This window comes from Eptatretus burgeri, chromosome 14, assembly GCF_056783735.1.
Source record: "Eptatretus burgeri isolate ZD-2024b chromosome 14, Ebu_testis_v1, whole genome shotgun sequence".
In the NCBI taxonomy this organism is placed as follows: domain Eukaryota; kingdom Metazoa; phylum Chordata; class Myxini; order Myxiniformes; family Myxinidae; genus Eptatretus; species Eptatretus burgeri.
In genome coordinates, this window is record NC_140974.1 from 43,588,197 (window position 1) to 43,600,810 (window position 12,614).

General features: G+C 41.4%; 1 protein-coding gene across 4 annotated transcripts in view; it reads right to left on the reverse strand.

Moving 5' to 3' along the window:
- The window catches only part of NUP153 (nucleoporin 153), a 101,843-nt gene that overhangs the window by 23,676 nt on the left and 65,553 nt on the right, over positions 1-12,614 (reverse strand). For all 4 annotated transcript variants that reach the window (XM_085854523.1, XM_085854520.1, XM_085854522.1 and 1 more), the window contains 2 exons: positions 9,870-10,043; positions 1,370-1,876 (listed from right to left, as the gene is read on the reverse strand). In XM_085854523.1, the coding sequence (XP_085710649.1) occupies positions 1,370-1,876; positions 9,870-10,043 (681 nt within the window). The remainder of the gene's footprint in view (positions 1-1,369; positions 1,877-9,869; positions 10,044-12,614) is intronic.

Genomic DNA, 12,614 nt, shown 5'->3' on the forward strand with positions numbered 1-12,614 from the left:
AAAGAAAAAATGTATCAAGCCAGTGCACATAATAATATCTGTTCTTCACTTCACCCCTCCCCCCAACCATCCCTTCCTGGTTCAGGACAAGTACGTACATAGAGCTTTCGGTTTTCATAAGGAATCTTCTTCATCCAAAATGACAGCCATTAAAAATAATGGACAGTGTAAGAGTGCACAGCCTTGAGATTTTATGATAACACCCGAATGAGATTGCGAAACAGCACGGAATGGGAAACTCAAAGTTTACAGCACGATGCAATTCAATTATATACCAGCCGATATACTGGTAAAAGGTGAGTGATGGGATGGAATGGCATTTGCTTGGATGGGTGGGCTGTAGAAAAAATGAAATCCTGTGCCAAACAGAATAAATGGAGACATCAATGATGTCTTGAATGATGTCTTGAATGATGTCTTGAATGATGTCATCTGTGATGGATGGACTTGAAGCACCGCTCAGGGGAATGTCATGACATCAAGAATGGTGAACACTTTGACCAAAGTCTACTTTCGACTGGCTATGACTATTTCCTTAATGGCCCCCAATTATTCCCACTTTCTTGTGGTGTTGGTTGGAGAACGTTTTTTGGTCAAAGTCGATTTTTGAACGAAACGGCGAGCCAGACCTGATACTCATCTGAATGTGTTGGAAGTATATTTCGATGCTCTAAGACTGTTAATTATGCCTGCAAGGTTTGGTGACAATGAGCGAAGCAGTGAGAGATAATGGGGAATAGCATACAGACAAAGAGAGACAACATTGTATTATTTATCTAGATTGTCAAATGTTGGGTGAGGAAGAGTTTTGCATGTAATATTGGTGAATCATTGTAGTCATTAAGAGTTGTAGATTTCATGGTATTAACAGTTTGGTTTCACAAAGGCTGAAGAAATATCGGGTCCTAGGTTAGAATCCCGCTGAGAAGGTGCAGTATGGCAAAGTAGTAGGGCGGTTATTGTTGGTGCTCTACATTTTCATAGAGCGAAGGCTGGAGCATGTTTGCGCTTGCACCAACAGAACCATAAGAAGATTTACCACTCCGCTCCCCCCACCCGCCTTAAATAACATCACAGTATAACTAATCTTTTGTCACAACAATCAGTCCACAGAACGCATCTATTCGTTATACCAGTGCAACTGCATCACAACTGATCAAGTAGCTCAAAACAAAAACCAGCAACTCTCTAAACCCATTCAACATATTGACTGCATTGGGCTGACCAGACAGTACCAGACGTTTGTAAAAGGCAAGAGAAACCCCCCAGCAATGAGATACCTGCAGCAATGAACAAAAACGATGATGCCCAGCTCACCCACAGTCAGCCAAGTGTGGCAGAAATGTCAAAGAAAAGAATCTCCACTCACGTGAACTTGCTTCTGTTGTACCAAATGTGAAGGCTTCAGTCAAACCAAAAGCTGGTTGAGGTTCAGTAGCACCGAGGCTATTGGCAACAGATGCTGAGACTTTGCTCTGAGAACCAAAGCCACTGTAAACTGGTTGGATGGGTTTCACTGCAGTAATTGATGCGGGTTCTTCAAGATCCGTGCTTTTCCCAATCTCTGGAAATCCAGTTTTTACGGTTCCACCATCATTCGCTGGCTTAGTGAGAGATCCCAGCGCTGTGCCAATATGGACCTCATTTGCTTTCCCATTGGTTGGAATGACCAAGCTGCTAGTCTGCTCACCAAAGTGGAATGGCGAGCTGAATGTGGATGTCTCAGTCTGTGTCTTTGAATGCAAACCAAATTTGAAATCGCCAGACTTGCTTGATTTGAAGGTATCCACGTTGATGGTTGGTAGAGCCGTATCGCTCAAAATGCCAAATTTGAAATGTGATTGAGGCGGTTCAGATTTCAAAGGAGCTTGTTGAACTGCAAAACAAAGAGGAAAGTAACAAGTTCCATTATACAAGCACTCAGTAACTGAAGAAATACCTTCAAAAAGGAAAGGATAATCAAATCGTTAACTTTGCCCTTTTAAAAGGATGCTGTCTAATAAAAAATGTCCTATTTATAAAGGAAAGAAAATACAGTCAACACTCTTTAAAACAAATTTTGTTGAATAATTTTGACAAGATCAGTGTAAGGTTTTTAATTTGCAATTATTCATTAATTTTTGCTGTTATCTGTCAAAATTTGTCTGAAAGAAATAGCATTTTAAAAAGAGTGGACAAAAACTAACCATTGAAACAACATTTAGCAATTATCGTGTTGTATTTGCAGGAGCGTGGTGAACCAGCAATGCTCACAGAGATTTGAAATAAAAATACAGAAATTTAAAGAAGTTCACAGAAAACACAAATTTGCTGCATTAATTATTACAAGGATATTTAGCCCATTCTTGAAATTTTCTGATCAAAAAAGGGGAGAGGAAGAAATCTGTTGGAAAACGAAAACAAAAAACTACCGCATGCGTGCACACACATAATATTGGATCACGAGTAAATAAGAGAGCAGAGCAGACCATCGATGATGTGATTGCCGTTTGTTGCTTAAAGGTCCCATGACACGCAAAAGTTTCTGGTTATTCATATATTAACTTTACCTTCCGAGTGAAGAAATCACGCATGTTTCTTTTTTAAAATCAACAATGGGATAATTAGACCAATATTTCGAACATTTGTAGTGCTTTTCACAACTTTCTATGCCCCGCCCCTCAAAAACGTTGAGTTCAGCAAACCGCAGGTCACGTGACCGTTGATGCCATCTCCAGAACGCGACTCGCTCAGAGTGGATTGATTAGACGTCACGCGCCGTATAAAGTACGTACAAATGCATTGTGCACGTGTTTGCTATCTCACTGATCGTCTTAATTCCTGTGATTGTTTCGCGGAAAAGAAATTCTGCTTCTGAGCCATGTATGCACAACAATCACGAGGCAATTATTTATCCCTTTACTACCTTGTCGTAGTCGTGTACAAATCCAATACATATATGCACAATAAAGGGTTATACCATGTCCACAAAATATAAAATGTGACTGTTGAACCTTTCCATAAAAAAGAAACTTACAGGGACATACAAGTAAAATACTAAAGATTAATATTGCATCATTTCAAGGCACAAGGAGATAATTTTAAAACCAAACAATGTGAAAAACCTGCACCCACATTTTGCAGCTTATTGAATTATTCGTTGAAACCAGCCTGCTGGGATAGGTACGATTCCACATACATGCAAACCAGGTATGGCTGCACTCGACATACATGGGTTTATTCTAAAGTGAAGGTACTGCTTCCATTGGCTTGCTATTCATTAACATTTAGCCAAAATGCTGTAATAAATGAACAGGGAAAAATATGTTGGCACAACTATGAAAGACAAATTTATCTGTCCTATTACACGGCCTCATAGCCTCAGGACTCTTAAGCATTGACTTATACATTGTGTGCATGCTAATACAAGATACTTGTCAACTATAGAGTCTAGACTAGTCCGATAAATCCGTCCGACTAATCCGATAAATCTGACATGCTGTAGCTTTCTTTTATTATTCTCGATTCTTCATTGTTTTCTACTGGCACTACATGACGACAGTAGGAATAAAATAAATAAAAATGCAACAGAACGTCAGATTTATCGGACTACTCTAGACAATTGTGTCGCAAGGTGTGTTCTGCACACAAGTTTTCATTGTATCCGGACAGCGAGATTGCTTCGTTTTATGCGTGGAGAGATATGGCCGATGACATGGGCTGGCCTTGCTTGGGATTCATTTGCCGCGGTGCAACATTTCCGCTGCGCTGCGCTGGTCACGTCACCTTACTAAAATATTTCTGATATCGAGCAGTATGCAAGTCGAATTTACATTATTGAATTACGAATTGGATCTAGTGTAACCAGTTGTTATTGCCAAATCTTCCTTCGATGTCCTCCCGATCATAATGAACGCCGGGAATTTCATCGCCATTTTCCTCTGCTTGTCCTGCTTCGGGCTTGAACTGGTAAGGCCGTATTTCATTTCCAGCTGCCTGGACTTCACCTCCCACGACTACGTTATCCGACAATTCTCCATCTGATTCAGACCAAAATCCTTCATTTCTCTCACTCACTGTCGTTACCAGACAAATCAAAGTCCATGTCATCCATTATTCAAAACCAAATGTTTGATTTTTTTAAAGCAGAAATGAATGAAGCGTTTGAGTCGACCAATCGAATGTGTAAACACACAGGACGCCAATACAATCACGTAGACCACCCACCCGAGTAAGTTGCGTGCAGCCTTTGTTGTTCTGGAGATGACATCATGTGGGTTACGCGTCGTTCAGTAGATTTCGGCAGAATTTTTAGGGGCGTTCCCCAAGAGGATTGTTTTTTTAATTTTACATTTTACAGAACGAGTATTGTGAAAAAAATTGTCAGATCAGAAATCATGATGAAAAACTCCTATAGGACATTATATATATATATATATATATATATATATATATATATATATATATATATATATATATGCAATTTCAGTACTTTTGAGTGTCAAGGGACCTTTAAGGTTCGGCAAAACCTAAACGCTCCTCAATTGACCTCTCGCTCTGACCAGAAATGAATTTATGCCTTGGGAATAAAAGTGGACATGCACTGAGGCACTCGATCGGCCTGAGGAAACTCGCTGGGAAGCAATGAACATCGCCCGAGACTGCTCTTGCTTGCTTCGTACTAAATAAGCGGGGTAGATCTCGTTACTTTTTGGTTGGATGCAACTTTTTTGCTTTTGAAATTTATATGAAGATAATCAAGTTCTCTGACCTGCACAAATGCCTACCATCACAATGATGTAATGGCTGCAGCCCTAGAAGGGCATCGTACAGTGCAAAGATGACAAGATCAAATGCTGTCACCAAGCAGATGAAAAATGAAGCTACCACCCAGTTTCACCCAATTTGGGGATCATCACAGCCACACATCGGTGTTCCATTCTCGTCAGAATATAATTAGTCTTCTTAATATAACTCCTGAAGGCTAAAAAATAATGGGGATGCCTCCTGGCTGTGATTGGTGGGGTGGAAAAAAATGTGTCCATGTGGAAGATGGCACCTGTTGGTCCCAGATCATGCAGCAATAGCTGTAATGGGACTCCATCTGGTGTATTCAGCAATCACAGTTAGGGATGCATCCATTAACCAATGTGCGGGTGCAGGGATACACTAGCAAATACCACCTGTCGCTTCGCTGATGGGAATACTGAGAGAAAGGGGGGGGGAGGAGCAAGAAGGGTAAGAAAGCTGAGGAGGGGGAGGGGGGAATACAGAAGAGGGAAGGAAAGGGAGGAGGGGTGGGGCAGTGAGGAAGGAGTGGGGAGCGAGGAAGGAAGCGTGAGGGGAGGGGGAGAGAAGGCAGCGTACCAGGGCGTTAACGGGGCAAAAGTGCTTTAAATCATCGATTGTGAAAGCGAACTTGTTGCTGTTACAAACTTTGGTTTCTTTGAATCCGCATTCTCAACCATCATGAATAGATACACTCTCTCTGGTGTTTGGTTTTCAAATGTTTTTAGCATATTGGACGTATTACAGTGATGAGTAACGTCCATTGAACGATGTGAGCATGCAACTTTCGGACTGTCTTCTTTAACCTTCCCAAAATAGTTCCAAACTGCATTTCTGGACCTTTTGAACAAAATGCTGTCCAAACTTTATCAATCGATATACTGCCGACTCATCCATCAGCAAAGCAAGCTTTACCAGCCAACTCCAAATGCCTCACTATTCATTTAAAAGGAACACTCCCTTGGTGCATGTTTAGATTGCAAGTGATTTGTTTTTGCTGCGATATTGCAAACACGACACCCCAGGGGCATGTTCCTTTTAAATTATATATTACCAGAGCATGTGTAACCAGAACATGCCCAACAAGGGCAAATAAAAATTTACCCGAAAATACCGCCTTTCTATGAAGTAGGAATTACTTGGAATTTATGTATATTCCAGTTCACGACTCGATTCCTTTCAGTCCCATGATTGGAATCGATTCTGCCCACGAGTATTAAGCACTCAAGCAAGCACACCAATGAAACGGTTGATAAGGAACAGCGAGCTGGGTCATACTAAACACCGTCCGGAGACAACCGGAGTATAAAACAATGTGCGAATTGGACAAATGAACACGTTTTTAGCAGTCATAACTGCTATTAAGTTTGATTCCAGTGTAAATTTTGAAATTCGGTTCAGGTTAGGAGATTCTAGAGCTGATCACATTTCAGCTGTAATGCTTATAAACGTCCAGTGTTTTCTGGGGATGAGGGAGGGGGAGGGGGAGGGAGTTTGGGAGGAGCAGTGGAGTGTTAATTACGATTCATGCCATCTCATCAAAATGATACTGCATAGAATAACTGTGAAGATGGAAACAAAACAATGTCTGAAATACATTTTCTACCAGTCATACTATAAGCACCATATGGAGACAAACACCACTCGTACACCCGCGGAGAAAACCACGATCCGGCCATAACCACTATCCAGAGTATCAAATAATGTGCAAATATAACTCTCTCGATGTTTATAAGTATTACATACAGGTGAAAAGAAATAATCTCTAGAATCTCTTCACCTGAGCCGAATTTCAAAATTTAAAATGCAGAATTCACCTTAGCAGCAGTTCCGACTGCTAAAAACAAATAAATAAATAGTTTTTTTTTTTTAAAAACGTGTTTATCTGTCCAAACGACATTATTATTATTCAGACATTTTTGTTGAATTCTGCATTGATGAAACATGGGGACATGCTTCACAAGGATCTTTTTTATTTTTCTTTACATGTTTTAAAAATAAGAAGATGAAATGTAAAGAAATTTAAAATAGGCAAAAGCTTTCAATTGTGCATTGTTTTTGTGTTTTATTGCTCAGCTGATGAGCCATATAGTTGGAAAACCATTCATTTTGCTTACAGGTTAAAGTTATTACTTTTGGAAAAAGAACTATGTTTTGAGGTTAACATCATTTACAGCAATCCTTTAAATTACATATTTCAGGAATAGCCGATACTGTACAATTATGTGTATGTGTCTCGTTGAATGTTATCTCCATAATTCAGGTTTTACAAGGTGGAACAGAGTCCTCCCAGAACTCGAAGTATCCTCCTTTGTTTCGGTGGGTGAAGGATCATGGTTCATGGGCTAAGTTGTGAAATAGTGTTCTCAGAGTTTTGTTCTGAAGAATCTTTTCAGGATCGTCAATGAGCCCTGGACAGCCTCCACCTACAGTTCGTTTGTAGTAATGCTCCCAGAGATGGTTTGTAGGATCACTGAGGTTCTTCTTTATCATTCCCCTTGCTCCAATTATCACTGGTGCAATTTCAGCACTTTTCAGCTTCTGGGATCTTTCACTTCATTCTTGAGATTTCAACCCACCTCCTTCAAATTCCCTTCTTTCTTTCCTGAAAGTCCCTGTAATGTCCATCTTGTATACCCCATGTTCCCCACCCCATCCCTTCCACAGATATCCTCTCTCTGTTTCCCACCGTTGTCCTTCCTTCTCCCGCCCCTCTTGTCCCAGCCCCCCCCCCCCCCCATTGCTGTGCGTTGCGTGTTAGCTCTCATACGAGCCTAGACATTCTATCCAAAAAAAACAAACAAGATCTTGCGATTTGGTAATTTTCTTGACTTCTGCCAAATTGCTATTTGGTCACTTTCATTTGCATTCTTTAGACCAAAACCACTGGGTATTGAAACTTCAATAAGCAATGCCTTCTTTTTCCTTTTGTATCTGAGAACTACCTCCGGTCACAGTGCTTTGCTTCCGATGTTTATGGTGGATGGGATCATCTGGTCGTATGTGAGCATTTATGGTCTTGTTTTCAATGATTGCTTTTGGTTCATGTTTTCATGAGTTTTATGGAACTGGGATATTTAAATTTCTACAAATGTGTCAGTGGATTTCTCTGCATACCTTGTCGTGCCTTTGTATGTACCGCTGTTCTGCCTTGAATTTTTCTTACATCCCTACAGGTGACTCGTGCTGTTTCTACCTTACAAAATATGCACTTGTCCGATTGGCTCAGTCCTTCCATTTTTAAAGTCATTCGTGTAGTGTCCTTAGTCTTGGTTTCGTTTATAATGATTCGTTCTCCATCTTAATCGAGCCGACTTCTTCGCCATTCCAGTTATTCTTCTTTGTCTACCCCCAATCTGTCCAACTCTTTTTCATATTTCCCTGCTCTTTTGTCTTTCTCCCAGTTGTCACTATATATCTGTTGGTATTTTGTCTTTTTTGTAATTGTTGGGGCTGTAACAGTGTAACAAAATTCTGGAATCATTGGTTAATTGTTTTTTGTTCTTTTCAGGAAAGAACCTATGAAAATGGATTACACTATATGCAAGACGAAGCTGAACCCTCTTACATGCCGGAGATTTAAGCCAGAGAGAAACTTGTCAAGAATTCCATCGCCGACATCTAAGGAAACCTGTGCCTCAACAAGGAACAGTGTTAAAGTTAATGAAACGATTTCGTGAAACTGGAAGTGTGGCAGATAAACGAAGAGGTGGTCGTCCATGCTCAAGTGCAGATCCTGATCACACTCTAGATGTTTTAGCAAATGTTGCTGTGAGCCCCCATAGATCAACACGAAAAACTGGTCAAGCATTGGGAATACGTCACATGTCTGTTTCATGCATTCTAAAGAGTCCAATGTGTGCAAGAGCTTCACGGGTATGATTGCAACAGACATGAAGAGTTTTGTGACTGGGTAATACAACAGGAATTAGTGCAACCTTCAATTTATTATGATATCAATTTAGTGATGAAGCTCTTTTCCATTTAAGTGGAATGGTAAACCATCATAACTGCCGTTACTGGGCGAATGAGAACCCCCATTGGGCGGAAGAGACCTGTGTTCAGAATGATCCGCGGGTAATGGTCTGGTGTGACATCCATGGAACAACCTGACACAGACTATACTTTTTTGAAGTGGCTGCAACTGGAGAAACATATGTAGCAATGTTGAATGAAGTCTTAGAGCCTTAGACGATATGCCGCATGCAATGTTACAGCGTTTCAGCATGATGGAATACCTCCACATTTTGCCTTGGTAACTTGGCCCCGGTTCGATGCCATGATATCAGGACGATGGATTGGGTTTGCGTGGACCAGTGGAATGGCCCCGTAGATCACCAGGCTTGACCCCTTCAGACTTTTTCATATGGGGCCATTTGAAATGTTGTGTATGCCAACCGTCCATGAACAGCAGAGACATTGAAAGAATGTATTCAAGAGGAATGTAACAAAGTCAGTATGACACTACAAAATACACTGCTGCAGGCACTGAAACTATAAAACACCAAGTTTAGAACTGCAAAGCACACCACGGATTACAATTTGAACATTTGCCAAAATAAAAGCCTTTAATTCTGGAATTGTTACACAAAAACAAATACACAATTAACCTATGATTCCAGAATTATGTTACACCCTGAATTTGTTGCCGTTTCGGTTTGGTGGGTGACATCTTCTATTTGTACCCGTTTTGGGAAGTATTTTTTTCCAAGGTGAGTGAGAGATACCTTTTTTGGTTTGTTGTGTTCATGCTTGTATACAAAATATATTCGGTAGTCTGTTGAAGTTTTCAAATACTCTGCTAATCAACCCGACAGTCGTCGCTCTGTGTACTTGATAGAGTTTCATCAGGCCGCCACCTCCTTCTTTCCTCGGTAGATACATTCTCGGGATGCATTGATTGTTGTGAAACATTTTGTGGATAGTGAGGGGTTTGTGTGCATGTGGAAGGGGGGGGGGTACGGGGGTAGAGGGGTAGAGGGTCGACGAGTGCTAAAATATTTTTCAATAGGAATGAATTGACTGCAAATTAAAAAAAATTAAAATCCAATAATCCAACAGACTACATTGCAATTACATGAATAATCTAGTTTCAGGCTTACCAGGGGGTGGTTTACTTCCAGGCTTTGGGCTAGTGCAGGCAACACAAGCCAAGGTGTCAGGCTTGTTTTGCACAAGACAAACATCGCAGTCCCATGTTCCAGGAGCCTTTTTGAACTTGTCCCCGAAGCTCAGAGACGTTGTGGGTGTAACATTGGTTATGATTCCTGTTATTGCTGAATGGGATTTTAAAAATAAATAAATAAGTGAATAAACGAACGGAACAATGACAGAATACAAAAATCACATGAGTGCACTTCAAATCTTCAGAAATGCCAACACTTAGATAAGTTGTAGTTCAAACCTTCAGATTTCCACTTGAATTATTATTAAACGTTTCAGTGAACAATTTGGCAGTTTACGAGGTGTTGCAAATAAAAATAGACAAAAACAGGAAATGCACATTGACATGGTTAAAATTTTCAAATGCAATGCCTCATCTAATGTGAAGCTCAAGAGGTGTGCTGACAGGTTCAATAATCTGATGTTCATATCTTTTGACATTAAATCTTATGATGTTTAAAGGCTTTTTTCTATTCAATCAAAGTAGACACATGAGGTAGCTGCAGTCAGACTTTTTAATGATATAAACTTTACTCCACTTGGCAGCACGCACTACATTTGCTCTTGTTCAATTGAGCCACTTATTTTTTTGTATACATAGTCAAGGCTCGTGGTATAGCTAGTACTAGAATGCCTAACAGATCAGGACGCAACAGGACAAAAGGAACAGGAAGGGAGGTGGGGGGGGGACACCAACAGCAGAGTTGAAGGCCAAGATAGAGGGAGACTTGGACAAACAATAAACAATGGGTGTTGGAAGGAATGGGGAGCAGGAGAGGATGCATGGGGGATAAGACGGCTATAGAAGGGAACTCTCAGGAAGGAAAACTGGAAATTTTGAAGGAGGGATTGGGTGGGATAACAAGGGTAGAAAAGATCATGATTTTGGATTGGGAACAATCTGAGATGGTGGTGGTGAACAATTGTCTTGAAGACCTGGAAGGAAGAATAAGATTGAAGAGAATGTAGAAGTTTGTTCCACAGGTGGGGGGGGGGAGGAACAAATGAGTGGAGAGGAACAGTGATCCTGGATTTAGGTAGTCTCACCATAAGGGGTTGATGGTGGACTGTGTGTATGCCATGCAGAAACATGGGGAGGGGGGAGGCAAAGCACGGAAGCAGCAGAGTGTGCAAGACCCGAAATGAGGCAGTAGAAGACAGGGACCACCGACCTGCTTTCGATGGCGAAGTGATAGGCCCATGGACTCAGCTTCATTGCGGGAGATTCCAATAATCTTGAAGGCCTTGGTTTCCACAGCGTCAAGCTGAGAAAGATGAGAGGCAGGGGAACCAGCCCAGAGGGGATAGCAGTATTCCATCAAGCTGTGGATTAAGGCCTTGTGGATGGATCGGAGTTCAGGTGTGCCAAGGAAGGCCTTTGTATGACAGAGGATGCCCAGTCAGTAGATGGCTTTGAAGGCCAACTTTAAAATGTGGTTTTCCCAAGAACGATCGTAGCTGATAGTGAGACCAAGGAATTTAGGTGACTGAACTTTCTCAAGAGGATTATTAAGAAAGTAGATTGGAGCGATTGCCATACGGTCCTTTTGGAGAGAGATTTGTCACGATTGAAAAAGATAATGCAAGAGTTTGACCAGCTTGTGAATTTATCAAGGTCTGGAAAGGGGGAAGAGGATGCAGCCTGCTAATCTCAAGGATGAGTGATGTCATTGCAGTGGGTGGAGTCATAAGCAAATAGATAAAGGGGATTTTCCAGAGTTAGAGAGATTATTTATGAAGATTAGGAATATAATAGGACTGGGTCAAGAACACTGCCTTGGGCACACTCCAGCCTTCACAGGGAGAGTAGATGAAAGGATTCTGTTTTGAGACACACATCGACTATGAGAGTAGAGGAAGTCAGTAACTCAGTAAGCCAAGTATGGCGTTGGCCTTGGATGCCACAAGCAGAAGGTTTTGGGTGAAAGTTGAGATGCCATACTATCAAAAGCTCAAAATACGTCTCGAGAGATGGCCTTAACCTCCTGTCTGACATTGAGGGCCTTCACCCATTGTTATATGCCTGCTGGTCTTGGCTTAATAGTTAGGGTGGCGGGATTGGGATCCTAGCGTTCTGAGTTCAAATCCCGTTGAGCTGTTGAATCAATACCAGGTGGGGTTAAAAATCCTTCCGGCCTGTCATCCTTCCGAGGTTGGCAAAATGAGTGCCAGCATGCTGGTATCCTGTGTCGGAGTGGCGACCCATCCAGGATTGTGCCCAATAGCCAAGGAGACTGCTTAGGCAGCACCAACGCTCTGCACAGAGTATGGTCCCAATGGATGGATGGATCCATTGTTGGGAGAGTCAGAGCAGCATTTCCAAGTTAGAATGATTTGGTCTGAATCAGAGTTAATGAGCTGAGATGAGGTTGTTGGACAAAAGGAGGAATTTCATATAAACTGCAATTTTCAATTCCATTGCCTTCCTGATAATTGGAAGTAAGCTAAATTGGTAATCCTGGTGTTGGCTTAACAGTTGAGGTGGCTGGCTTAAGATCCTAGGGTCTTGAGTTTGAGCCCCTGCTCTTCCGTTGAAACAAAACCAGGTGGGTTGACTCAGCCTGTCATCCTTCAGTGGTTGGCAAAATGAGTACCATCTTACTGGTAACAGGAGCACTGCATCAGAGACACAGTTGCACCTCCAGAAAATGATGCAGCCAACAGCTACAGGCTACACATGAAAC